General features: G+C 43.0%; 1 protein-coding gene across 1 annotated transcript in view; it reads left to right on the top strand.

Moving 5' to 3' along the window:
- The window catches only part of LOC126235965 (Fanconi anemia group A protein-like), a 236,043-nt gene that overhangs the window by 105,335 nt on the left and 117,915 nt on the right, over positions 1-12,793 (top strand). The window contains exon 12 of the mRNA XM_049944936.1: positions 8,742-8,883. Within this exon, the coding sequence (XP_049800893.1) occupies positions 8,742-8,883 (142 nt within the window). The remainder of the gene's footprint in view (positions 1-8,741; positions 8,884-12,793) is intronic.

Raw genomic sequence — 12,793 nt, 5'->3', positions numbered from 1 at the left:
CCCCATCTTTCGTCTCCTAGAACAATTGGTTGAATGACAATGCCTATCATTTGTACACTCCACCCTGAGCCATATAATGCTCTATCCACTGAGTGGGAATTTCTCAGTGCCCTTGCTGATTGTCCAGACACATCCCCTAGGCCAGACTGCCTCCATCATCAAATGATTAAACATCTGCCAGGAGTTTACCAGTGCCACCTCCTTGCCATATTCAACTGCTTCTGGAGTGATGGCAAATTCCCATTACAATGGTGCAAAAGTATCACCGTTCCAGTGCTAAAATCTTGTAAGAACTCAGCAACATTCTGTGCTGGCTGCTTGAACGTTTGGTGAGCCAGCAGTTGTGTTGTCTCCTTGGGTCTCGGGGCCTTCTGGTTCCATGCTAGAGCAGTTTTCGACAAGGTCTCTCCACCACTGACAACTTGGTATACCTGGAGTCCGCCATCCGAACGGCCTTTTCCCGCTGTCATCACCTTATTGCTGTCTTTTTTTACCTGAAGAAAGCCTGTGACAGCACTTGGCGACACCACATTCTTGCTACTTTGCAGGAGTAGGGTCTCCTGGGCCCACTCCAGAACCTTTTGTCACTCCACAACTTCAGAGTTCATGTCAGTCCTTCACGCAGTTCCCTCCGTATCTAAGAGAACGGGTCCCACAGGGCTCTTACTAGGCGTCCCACTCTTTTTAATGGCCATTAATGGTCTCGCAGCAACAGTGGGGTCCTCAGTATCACACTTCTTATATACTGACGACTTTTGTTTGTCCTTTTGCTCATCTGCTGTTGGTGTGGCTGAACGGTGACTGCAGGGAGCCATACAGTAGGTGCAGTCAAGGGCCGTGACCCATCACTTTCAGTTTTCAGCCACCAAGACTTGCGTCATGCAATTCTGTCATCGCCATCTTGTCCACCCCATTCCAGAACTTTACCTTGATGACCAGCTGCTTAACGTAGTGGAGACTTATAGATTTTTAGGACTGTTTTTTGATGCCCATTTAACTTGGCTTCCCCATCTTCTTCAGCTTAAGCAAAAGTGCTGGTGGAATCGTAACTTTCTTCGCTGCCTTAGTTACACTGACTGGGGTGCAGATAGCCCTACACTTTGCAGCTGCACAAAGCCCCTCTACAGTCCAATCTTGACTATGGGAGCCTGGCGTATGGTTCAGCATCACCCTCAACAAACATTTCAGATGCTGGATCCTATACACCATTGTGGAATTTGTTTCGTGACGGGAGCTTTCCAAATGAGCCCAGTGAATAGCCTACTCATGGAAGCTGAGGTTCCTCCATTGCAGATCAGGTGACAACTACTGCCTGCAAACACAGCAATCCATCTCTGGCAACAGCAGCCTGAATCAGGGATTACTATTGCAGTCTGTCGTCTGCTCCCTTCTCTTTGAACTCAGTCTTTCCCTCTCCCACCTTTCCTCCACGTGGACTCATTTACACTTTCATGGTCCTTGCCTCAGCCACAGCTTCGTCTGGACCTATCACAAGGCCCAAAAGATTCTGTTCCTCCTGAGGCCCTCTGCTGCCAGTTTTTCTTTATTCTTGGTGAGTTCCAGGGCTCAGAAATAGTTTACACTGATCACTCAATGGACAATGGTCATATTGGCTTCACTTATGCTCATGCTGGACATACTGACTGGTACTCCTTGCCATTGGCTGCGTGTTTTCATTGCTGAGTTGGTAGCCATCTCCTGTGCTCTTAAACGTATCTGTTCCTGGACCAAGGAGTCCTTCCTCATTTGTAGCGACTCCTTGAGCGCCTTATAAGCCCTTGAGCAGTCCTATCCACACCATCCTTTGGTAATGGCCATCCAAGGCTCCATTTATGTCCTCGAACAATGTGGATGGTCAGTGGTCTTCGTTTGGAACCCAGGACATGTTGGAATACCAGGAAATGAACTTGCTGACAAGCTAGCTGAAGAGGATACTTGTAAACTGAGTCTGAAGATCGGCTTTCCAGAATCTGGTCTCCAACCGGTCTTATGCTGTAAAGTTTTTGGGATCTGGAATACCAAATGGCACACCCTCAGTATGCCAAATAAATTATGTGCTATAAAGGAAACAAGAAATGTGTAGATGTCATCCATGTGAGCCATTTGCTGGGACTTGTTGTCCTTTGCTGGCTGCGCTTTGACCACACTTGGCTGACTCATGGTCACATCCCCCATTGCAAGGACCCAATCCACTATCACTGCTGCTCTAGATTGATAGTAGTTGACCTCTTGTTGGACTGTCCCAATCTAGCTACCCTGAGGCAGTCTTTTGACCATCCTGAAACACTCCCCACAGTGCTAGGTGTCAATGCTTCAATGGCTGATCTAGTTTTCAGTTTTATTCAAGTGAGAGGTTTTTATCGCTCTATCTAAGAGTGAGCGTGTGGCCTTCTCTACCAGGCCTTCACCCTACTAGAATTTTAACTTTTCCTCACTTCCTTTGGTGCTGTCTGTTCGACTGTATGTTTGTCATTTGACCATCTGCGTTTCTCTGCCTTGTGTTCTTAGGCTGGAGTTTTTGTGTGTTGCAGAGTGGCTGGCTCATACTTTTTATTCTTGTGTCCAGACAGCCCAGGCCATCAAAGTACAAGTAACCACAGGTAAAGACTCAACTGGTTTTCTTGTTAGGGATGCTGTTTAGAAGAGCAACTACACAGCTGTAATCATTAGGTACCATTGCAATTGAGAGCTTGTCCTCAAGTGCATTTTGCCTCAGTGCACAATCCTTAACATCACCACCAGGCTAATAATGTATCTTTTCGAACTTGTCCCTGAAATATTTTTCCACTCTGTCAAATCTGGTGTTAATCAGGCCAACCTCGTAAGAAATTTTGCCTACATCTGCCCTTATAGCTTCTAATTTAGAAGCTATCATCCCTTCCATATTGGACTTAATTTTCTTCACTTCAGCTTTTACACTCTCTGCTACACTTGTCTGTCTCTTTGTATTGAACCTAACTCTGTACCCAGTATCACAGTATCGAGTTCAAGTTTGTCAGAATTTCACTTAACCATCCCATTGAATTATTTGCAGTTACATCTCCTTTCTCTGATTTCAGATTATTTGCCCCACTAATATTGTCTCTGTCAACATCAACACATTCAGATTTTGGACTAACTGTCCCACTAACATTATCTGAATCACTCATGCTGGATAATTGCTTAATTGTTGGAAGCTCCATCACTGATGACGACCCTGTGGGTTCACACATATTAATGCTATCAGTGCAAATACATAACTTGTCAGTCATGCTGATTGTTTCTGCTGTACTGCTGTTGCTGAAGTGTTGATGCTGGTGAACTCGAAGTCACCGCTGGCGGCCCGCGTTACCATGGCCGTCACTGCCCGTATGCCGCCATTGAGGTCTCAACTGCTGCTGGCCACAGCAGACTTGAACTCAACATGCCTTTGCGTAACCTTCTTTCTTGAAGTTCCGTGACGAGCTTCCCCACACCTAGCTTTTGCTACAGACTCTCATGCACGCAGCAGCTGCAAAATCTTATGCTCAGAGCTCCCATGCAAACTGCCTATCGTGCACTAGATTTTAGATCTGGAGCACAGAATATTGTAAAGTATTAGAATTACAATTGTAATTGTAACAGGATTGCATTCATATCTCAGACAAACCCCCAACTGTGACGGTACCTAACTGTTTCTGCTGTTAGGGAACATGTCAGTTTTACAACAAAATATATGCACTATCATAAAAAACCTTCCAGAGATGATGGCTATACTGCAATGCTATCATCTGAGATATCGTTTGTTGCAATCGCATGAAGCATTTAAAAGTTATTAATTCAGAGGTTCATTGTGAAAACGTTTATCACTGTGAAGTAATAACTTCTGTAGTGTTAAAGATAATGTTGTTGTGTCCTTGGACATGCCTTGTTTTTCTGGGATTGCTGATGTATTCGGCTTCACTTTAATATGTAACTGTGATTTATTATCGAAGTTTGGAGAGTTGCAACTTAGCCGCCTTTAAGATTGTCTGACATTCTGCCGTTTCTTGCAGCATTTTATGCCCTCCTAAGTGACCATCCTAAAAATTCCCCATACTGGGATTACCCACATCTGGTGATGCTGCTAGTCTTTGTACCTGGACTTAAATCTGGGCTCACTAGCGTTTAGCCGCACAACAAATTCATCTTACCTCATACTGGGTGGCTGATTAGCTTGCATAAATAGGCATAACATTACAGTATACATTTGGTAGGTGCTTTGAAGCCATCAACTAACTAACTAGATTTGTGGATCTTAGGGAGAAGGGAAAAGATGGGGGTGGGTGGTTTGGGTGGGGTAAGAACAGGGTGTATACGACCCGGGACAACCGGGAGATCCGGGAAAAATCTGGGAATTTTTTCATCCGGGAGAAAACCAGGAAAAACCCGGGAATTTTTTAGAATTCCGGGAATTTTTCGTTGTTTTAGTTTTCAGTTAAATTTTTGTAATTGTAGCTGGTAAGAACCGATACTCTAACAAAGGATGTTACAGTATCCCACTACTACAGAATAATAATGCAGCATTAAAACTTGAATGAGAGAAAAAACGAAAATAAAACTTAAATTGAAAGGCACCATATAAAATAACACAGTGCACGTACAAGCGTCTGCCAACAGTAAAATGTGCCAAAGGCTTTAGGAAGAGTATGCAATGCTTCATAACAACAAATTGCCTCCGATGAGAGTGACGTCACAACTGTTTACATTAGATTCATTTAAGCAGTTACGAGCGGGCTCATGAACACGCGCAGTTGAGTCGTGTATGAGTAATACCTTCTCCCGCTTCTGGCTACTGAAGTGTGACCGTTGGCTGTGTAAGCAGCAACAATAGCAGCAACCAGCCACATGGGGTACCCGGAAAAACTTTACTGGTGTGCCCAAGCTGCCAGATTCACGCGTGCGCAGCAGGCCCGGATCTGGGTGGCCAATTCATATTCTTGAGGAAAAAACCTTGTTTCACAAAGCACCTAGCATCCAGCGCACATCGGGCCATCGATTATTCATATGATTTTGAAACGCACCTCTGGTGGTTTTTGGACATTTTTGAACACTGTCTAAGTTGATTTTTGAATGTGTGCATAGTGTAAGTGGTGTGTCCACCAGGGGAATTCTCGTCACATCTAGAAATTAACTTTCCTGCAGACACATTGGGACAGCGCTATAAGAGCTGAGCAGAATAAAGCTGAACCGGTGAACGTCGACTGCTGCTTGTTTATGTGGTTGATTCAGTTTGCAAATGTTCATCTTTTTTTATAATTACTAGCGAAATCCGTAGATTGAGACTACCAGTGTGAAAATAAACGACTAACAAGAATAACAGGTAAGAAAGATCATGTACACGGTGTATCCAAGAAAGTGAAATTGTAACAGAAAATTATTGGCCAGATCGCTACACTTGACGGGGCCAGTTGTAGTCCCTGCCTAACAGCCATTTTAAGTTCCATTCTGTGAATAGCACAGAAAACGCATTGTACGAAAATGTAATAGTTGGCCATTATGACCGAGCGGTTCTAGGCACTTTAGTCCGAAACCGCACTGCTGCTATGGTCGCAGGTTCGAATCCTGCCTCGAGCATGGATGTGTGTGATGTCCTGAGGTTAGTTAGGTTTAAGTATTTCTAAGTCTAGGGGACTGATGACCTCAGATATTAAGTCCCGTAGTGCTTAGAGCCATTTGAACCATTGTTTGAAAACGTAATAACGCCTAACCGGAGAATAATCGCTGGATAACTAAAACCGGTGATTGTGGCAGGGTTAGTAAAGTTAACCAAAGAATGAGTTTTGTCAGTGGTTGGATTAGTTACAGAATTAGTGATGACAAGATTGTTTGTTAGGACGAGCAAGGAGAAGAAACGGGGACACACACAAATTATGGAAGAATATGACAATTCCAAATTTATGCAAAAATTTCGTTCTACTACTTTTCGGTCTCGAGCATGAGAAACTGGAGTGTATGAATGAATTGATTGTTGTAGGCCAAATAGGTATTTCTATTGGTACTTCGTGAATTATATTGCCGTATAAGAATGTTGTTCGAACAGGCGTGGCACTGCACTTCGGCACCCTTAAGACCAAATAACATGTTTTACATTTCCTCGAAGATATATGTTTTATGTATCACACTCTTCATAAAGATGTGCACTACAAAATGAACTTATTTTGAAAAGCCGTTCTTAAAAAAAAAATTTTTTTTTGACGTTCTCTGATGCGCAGAGCAGTCTGAGTTATAGTGGAAAGGGGGGGGCGTAGTCTCCAAGGGGCCTGCGTTTACATTTAGTGATTTTTCTGTTTCCTGCATTCACATAATTACGGAAGGCTAAAATATGTCACTAGTTTCAGATTTTAATTTATATCCACCTTTCTGTCAGTCAAGCATTAATCGCCTTGCAGAACAATAAAGTTATTTTTTCAGTTTGCTAAAGAAATTTGGCTTTCCTGCTGAGGCAGTAAATTTATTTGAAACGAAGTGTTTAATTCCACACTATTGGCCAGTTTCAACTGTTCGCTGCATTTCAATTGCACGTTTTCACCTTCTAGCACGTATGGCATTATGCCATAATAAAGAACCAAACATAAAATAATACAGTACTGGTACTCCAAGAAAATTTACGAGCCGAAAACCACACTGAAAAGCGTAATATCAGATCGAGGCCTACATCATTGGGAATCTGGACATACAAATGTGCGCTTTAAGGTGAACTATGCATTTTAGTATGGTTCACGAAATTCCGACGCTCTTGGAGTATCTTCTGATGTCTTGTTTCTTTTAGGACATAATGTAAGAAAGATCTTCTAATGTTTTACACGTATGAATACGGGAGTCCCACGTCACCGTAGCTGCGCAAGCGCGGTGACACCTCTTATCTGGCGCTCTCTGGCAACTGCTGAAATGAATCTAAACAGGTCGCAGGAAAATATTGCGAATTGTGGTTCAAAAAGCATTATTTTCAAAGTAAATTTCCTTTAACGCAAGATGAACTATGTGCGAGAATGTACAATGAATTTCTTAAATCACAAAGCGTTTGCTCTCATTTAAAAATCAACTCTTTGATGACGAGCCATTTAGAAGTATTTCGAGCCCAGAAGATCAGAGATTTACGTCAGTATTAAAAATGTTACTGGCATATTTGTGTGATGTATCTTAAAGTGTAACATGCGCCAAACAGATCAACATTATATGTGAAAGCTTAGCTTCTCTTGTAGCTATTAATCTTTGAGACAAATATTATATGCGAAAGCTTTGCTTTTCTTGTAGCAACACTATATATATTAACTTAAACCATTAACTTTTCCTGTTGGTGGAATTAGAATGTAGACTTTTGTAATACGAAAATATGCAGCATACATGTTGCTGCACATCAAAGATCTTTCCAAAACGTGTTTTTTCCCCCCCTGAGTTTCGTTTTCTAAACTCTACGCTGCTGTATAAAACCATATCCATTCAAAGGATTGATAAGTTTTACTGTTTTGATGGAAAGCATACTGTCACCTAACACGGAAAAAGTGTATTTTCACCCGGGAGAAAATTTATTTTTAACCGGGAGACCCAGGAAAAATCCGGGAATTTTTTTTCCTTGTCCACATATACACCCTGAAGAAGTTCTATGGATTGAGGCATTAGTCCTCATGAGGGGGCTGAGGTTTTAAGGAGGGACTGTTCAGTTCATATCACTGTGAAAGCCTACAAATTTCTATACCTTTATATGTGTGTTCTGCTGCTGCTTGATGAGTGGATATTTTATCTGTACAGTTACTTTATATTTTCAAAAACTGATTATTTTCATTGAGTAATTCACTTAGGTTTTTCATAACAATAAATTATATATATTTAAGGAACATGTCAGTTTTACAACAAAATATATTCCCTATCATAAAAGTCCTAGCCCTAGTAATGACTATTGGAACATATGCACTTGTGGGTGTCCGACCAAGAGAACAACCAAATAGAGAATAGAAGGTGTAACAGTAAAAACATTGCTTAGTTGAGATGATGTATGATAAATCTTTCTTGTGAGTGAATAGATAAAATGTTCCTACTCCCCCCCCCCCCCCACACACACACACAGAGAGAGAGAGAGAGAGAGAGAGAGAGAGAGAGAGAGAGAGACTCTGTGTACACCGCACAGCTACATTGTGCCAGCTGACTACATTATGCCACAATTACAGCTCAGCACAGCGTAACTGTGCAGTGTAGAGCTACTTGTGTGTGTGTGTGTGTGTGTGTGTGTGTGTGTGTGTGTATTCTATTAGTTCTGGGGAAGAATTTGTCCAGAAGCTTGCAGTATTCTCAATCTTGCCTGTTTATGTGCCTGCTGACAACTATATATGTTAATTATTATTACTTATGCATTTTCTATTATTTATAGTTATTTAAGAACTTTCCATTACCATAGTTAAACAATTAAACGGCTTTCTCTATCTTATCTACCTGCTACCAGAGGTGGGGCCACAGATTATTCCAGAGTGTGGATGCATGTACATGGGTCACTGTTTCTATGTAGGCCTGCCACATCTACTGTGCCAACTGAGTATCAGTACTGAAAAGTGTTTTCACAGATAGACTTTTAGACAATTAATTTGTGCAAAGTGACATTACTGTTTAACACACTGAAATACCATAGTGATCAAAAAACTGTTTACTCATGATAAAAATCTTTTATGTTTTAAGTTTTTGTCATTTACTTGGTACAACTTCAAGAAAAGAAGTCATTTCGAGGAACTTACAGCATCGTACCTTTTCAGATAGCTAAAGTTATGAACCTGAAGGACAGTCTTGCAGTAGTGAATGAAGCCATTTTAGATGTAAAAGTCAATTGGCAGATACTATTGCTGTTTGTGTCTTCACTGTGTAAAGATGTGGATTTGGCACCAGATAAAATCAAAGGTAATTCAATGAAAATATGGAAAGTCCTCATGTATTCCATGTCGAGAATTTCATAAAAAAATAAATGAACTATTATTATTATTATTATTATTATTATTATTATTATTATTGTGATTCTTCAGTTTCTCCTGGTGTATTTCTTGCTCGAACAGTCCATGGGTATACTGCCAGTCCATAGTGTCCAACGGGCACAATATTTTGGCAATAAGACATGTCGCCATTGTCAGGTGCGCCGACGAACTGAACTCCTGAGGGCGGGCGGCTGTCTTAAATCCCCTCCCCTCGCGAGGCGTTATGTCCGCGGTCCACGCCTGCGCATCAGACGTCAGTGAGACACTGGCATCGGCGTCTGTGGTGGCGTCGGTGTAATTGCCTCATCTACCCTAGTCACCTGTTCGTTTCCTTTGCTGAGCGTCTTTTTAATTAGACTCAATGCTGGTTCCCATGCCCTGCTGAGGTTGTAGCCGCAATCTCTGTTGATGAGTCCATTCCCGGTATGAATTTCGATAGCCTCTCTTAACGACACTGTCCCAGTATTTAGATGTCTCTGCCAAGACCCTGGTATGTTGGTAGTCCATATCATGATTTTTGGATAAACAGTGCTCTGCAACCACCGACTTGTTGGGCTACCCATGTCGAGTGTGCCTCTGATGTTCTCAGCAACGATCTTCGATGGTGGGCACTGTCTGTCCAATATAAGTCTTCCCACATTGACACTGAATCTGGTATATGCCGACCTTCCGCAAACTGAGATCGTCTTTTGACACTCCCCAATAATGCTAGTGTTTTATTTGGTGGGCAAAAGACAGTTCCTATTCAGTGTTTCCTCAATATTTTCTCTGATAGTGCGCCAGTAGATGTTATATAGGCAGTGGCTATCTCTTTCTCCGTGACTTCTTCCGTCTCCACACACTGTACTGTAGCAGTGGGGCAGAGAGCACATCTGATCTGCCATTCCGAGTACCTGTTTTTCTGGAATACAGTTTTGAAGTGTTCCAGCTCTTGGGGCAGACACTCTGCTTCAGAGATGGTGCGTGCCCTGTGCACCTGTGTTTTTAGCACCCCATTCCTCTGCGCAGGGTGGTGGCAGCTATCCGTTTGCAAATACAGGTCGGTGTGTGTTTTCTTCCTGCCATCCGCTCTAGTTTTGACCATGACATCCAGGAATGGTAATGGTAATGTATCGCAGCATGAAGAAATTCGACAAGCTGCACCACCGAAGGAACCATTTGCTGAGTGCTCTTGCTTTTCTGAAGAGATGTGGTGCTGATCAGGTTGTGCCAAACTTTGCTGAGGTCACGCATCACTTCGATTCTGCAGCAGCTAAGAGAATTATGAAGCATGCTACCCTCACCTTGGTTCGTGAGAGGATACACTTTACCAGACGCAGCCTTGAGTACAACTCCCAGGAACTACTTAAACTACATCTACAACTAGCCAGTCATTTTAATTCCGGGACCGGGGACTGGATTGATGCTGTTACCTAGATGACCATTGATTCTGCACATAAGAAGACCTCGGGACGTCAGATATCTAAATTCTCTCGTCTCTCTGACAAACCATCGCTGGTGGCTTCATGCAAGACAGTCATCAATCTCACAGACATTGAGCTGACTAGGGATGCAGTTTCTGTTCTGGAGAAGGGACTTCATTTTGCTCCCACACCTGGGTTCACACCGGTAGTGGACATTGTCAGTGCAGTTGAACAGGTTGCTGTGTGACTACCACCTGAAGCAGCTGAAGAAGTATGCTGGGAAACCTGCCATGCTCTGATGAGAACTAAACCGATCAGGTCGAATATTACCTGCAGGGAGAGGGCAGCCATTCGATACCTGAGACAGATCTCTGAGATATTTGTCTTACCAGCTGACAAAGCCAGTGCTACGGTTGTTCTTTCCCATAAGGACTACATTGAGAAGATGCAGAGCCTGATAAATGACGAATCTTACAGGAAGATCAACGCTGACCCACAAAGTAGGTGGAGAACAGGACTACAGCTCTTCTCAAGGATGCAGATTTATCAGAAGGTGTTGCCAAGAAATCGACACCTCAAGGACCTGTACCGCCAAGACTTTAAGGACTCCCTAAAGTCCACAAAGAAGGGGGTGCCGTTACGCCCAATTGTCAGCAACATTAGGGCACCTACATATTTGCTGGCCAAATACCTGACAGAACTACTAAGCCATTATGTGGGTAAATGCCCTCATCACATTCGTAATTCTGTGGATTTCGTAAAACGTCTCAACAACTTCAAGTTGAAAGACTCAGGTATCCTGGTGAATTTTGATGTTGTTTCATTATTCACCAGGGTGCCTCATCAAGAGTCAGTTGAGCCTATTGCACAGAAATTTGATGAAAAGACGACCAACCTTTTCAAGCACATTCTGACCTCCTTATATTTTCTCTTTAATGGAGAATACTATGAACAAACAGAAGGAGTTGCAATGGGGAGCCCACTCTCGCCTATGGTCACTAATTTCTATATGGAGTACTTCGAGGAGGAAGCTTTGGCGTCATCCAAATGGAAACCCACTTATTTTCTACATTATGTGGATGACAGATTCGTGATCTGGCCCCATGTGAAGGACAAGCTCCTAGACTTTCTTACACACCTGAACTCTATACATCCGAACATCAAATTCACTATGGAGACCAAAGCAGGAGGAAGATTACCATTCCTGGACGCCGTGGTCAAAAGAAGACTGGATGCCACCGTGGGCCACGGGCTATACAGGAAGGAAACGCACACCGACCTGTATTTGCAAGCGGATAGCTGCCACCATCCTGCGCAGAGAAATGGGGTGCTGAAAACACTGGTGCACAGGCACGCACCATCTCTGATGCAGAGCAGCAGGACATGGGAACCAGCATTGAGTCTAATTAAAAAGATGCTCAGCAAAGGAAATGAATGGGCGACTAGGATGGACGAGGCAATTACACCGACGCCACCACAGAGGCGATGCCAGCGTCTCACCGACCGCTGACTTGTGAGCGCAGACGGTAGAGAGAACGCCTCGTGAGGGGCAGGGATATAAGATGGCCGCCCGCCCTCAGGAGTTCAGTTCGTCAGCGCACCTGACAATGGCGACATGTCTGATCGCCAAAATATTGTGCCCGTTGGACACTATGGACCAGCAGTACACCCGTGGACTGTTTGAGCATTATTATTATTATTATTTTATTATTATCATGATCATTATTATTGTTATGATTTAGTTTCTGTGGAGTTTACTCAGACTTCCCTTCACCAGATTGCTCCCACATCGTTCATATGTTCTTTCCATTATAGAGTTCTTTTGTACCTTACATGAAAGAGTTATTTACCACCTATGCATGTTTTCATGAGCTCTCAGCTCTCTCACTTCTGAACTAGTAGAAGTCAGAAGACTTTATAAATGTGCCCAGCAGAAATAAGGTTCAGGACATCCAAGATTCCATACAGCACATATAAAATCAAGTTAAAGAGATGATATTCCGTTTGGTAGCAGGACACATCTTGCTATTGAAAAATAATGCAGCTGACGAAGCAGCCATAGATATGTGTATAAGGGGCTTCTTGAATCTATGTCCCAGTCACCATCATGCTATCATCTCAATGACAAATATTTTGATCATGTACCAATGTGAGAAAATGAATGGTTAGAAGTGCAAAACAACAAACTGTGGATAGGGATCTAGGTATCTGCCCTCTATTTCAGATTACTGTGGTGTAGTTTGGTCATCCTCCCCCCATGAACCATGGACCTTGCCATTGGTGGGGAGGCTTGCGTGCCTCAGCGATACAGATGGCCGTACCGTAGGTGCAACCACAACGGAGGGGTATCTGTTGAGAGGCCAGACAAATGTGTGGTTCCTGAAGAGGGGCAGCAGTCTTTTCAGTAGTTGCAGGGGCAACAGTCTGGATATTGAC

This window comes from Schistocerca nitens, chromosome 2 (assembly GCF_023898315.1).
Source record: "Schistocerca nitens isolate TAMUIC-IGC-003100 chromosome 2, iqSchNite1.1, whole genome shotgun sequence".
Lineage (NCBI taxonomy): Eukaryota > Metazoa > Arthropoda > Insecta > Orthoptera > Acrididae > Schistocerca > Schistocerca nitens.
The sequence above is the reverse complement of the archived record's forward strand: the minus strand, read 5'-3'. Positions and strand labels throughout refer to the sequence as shown.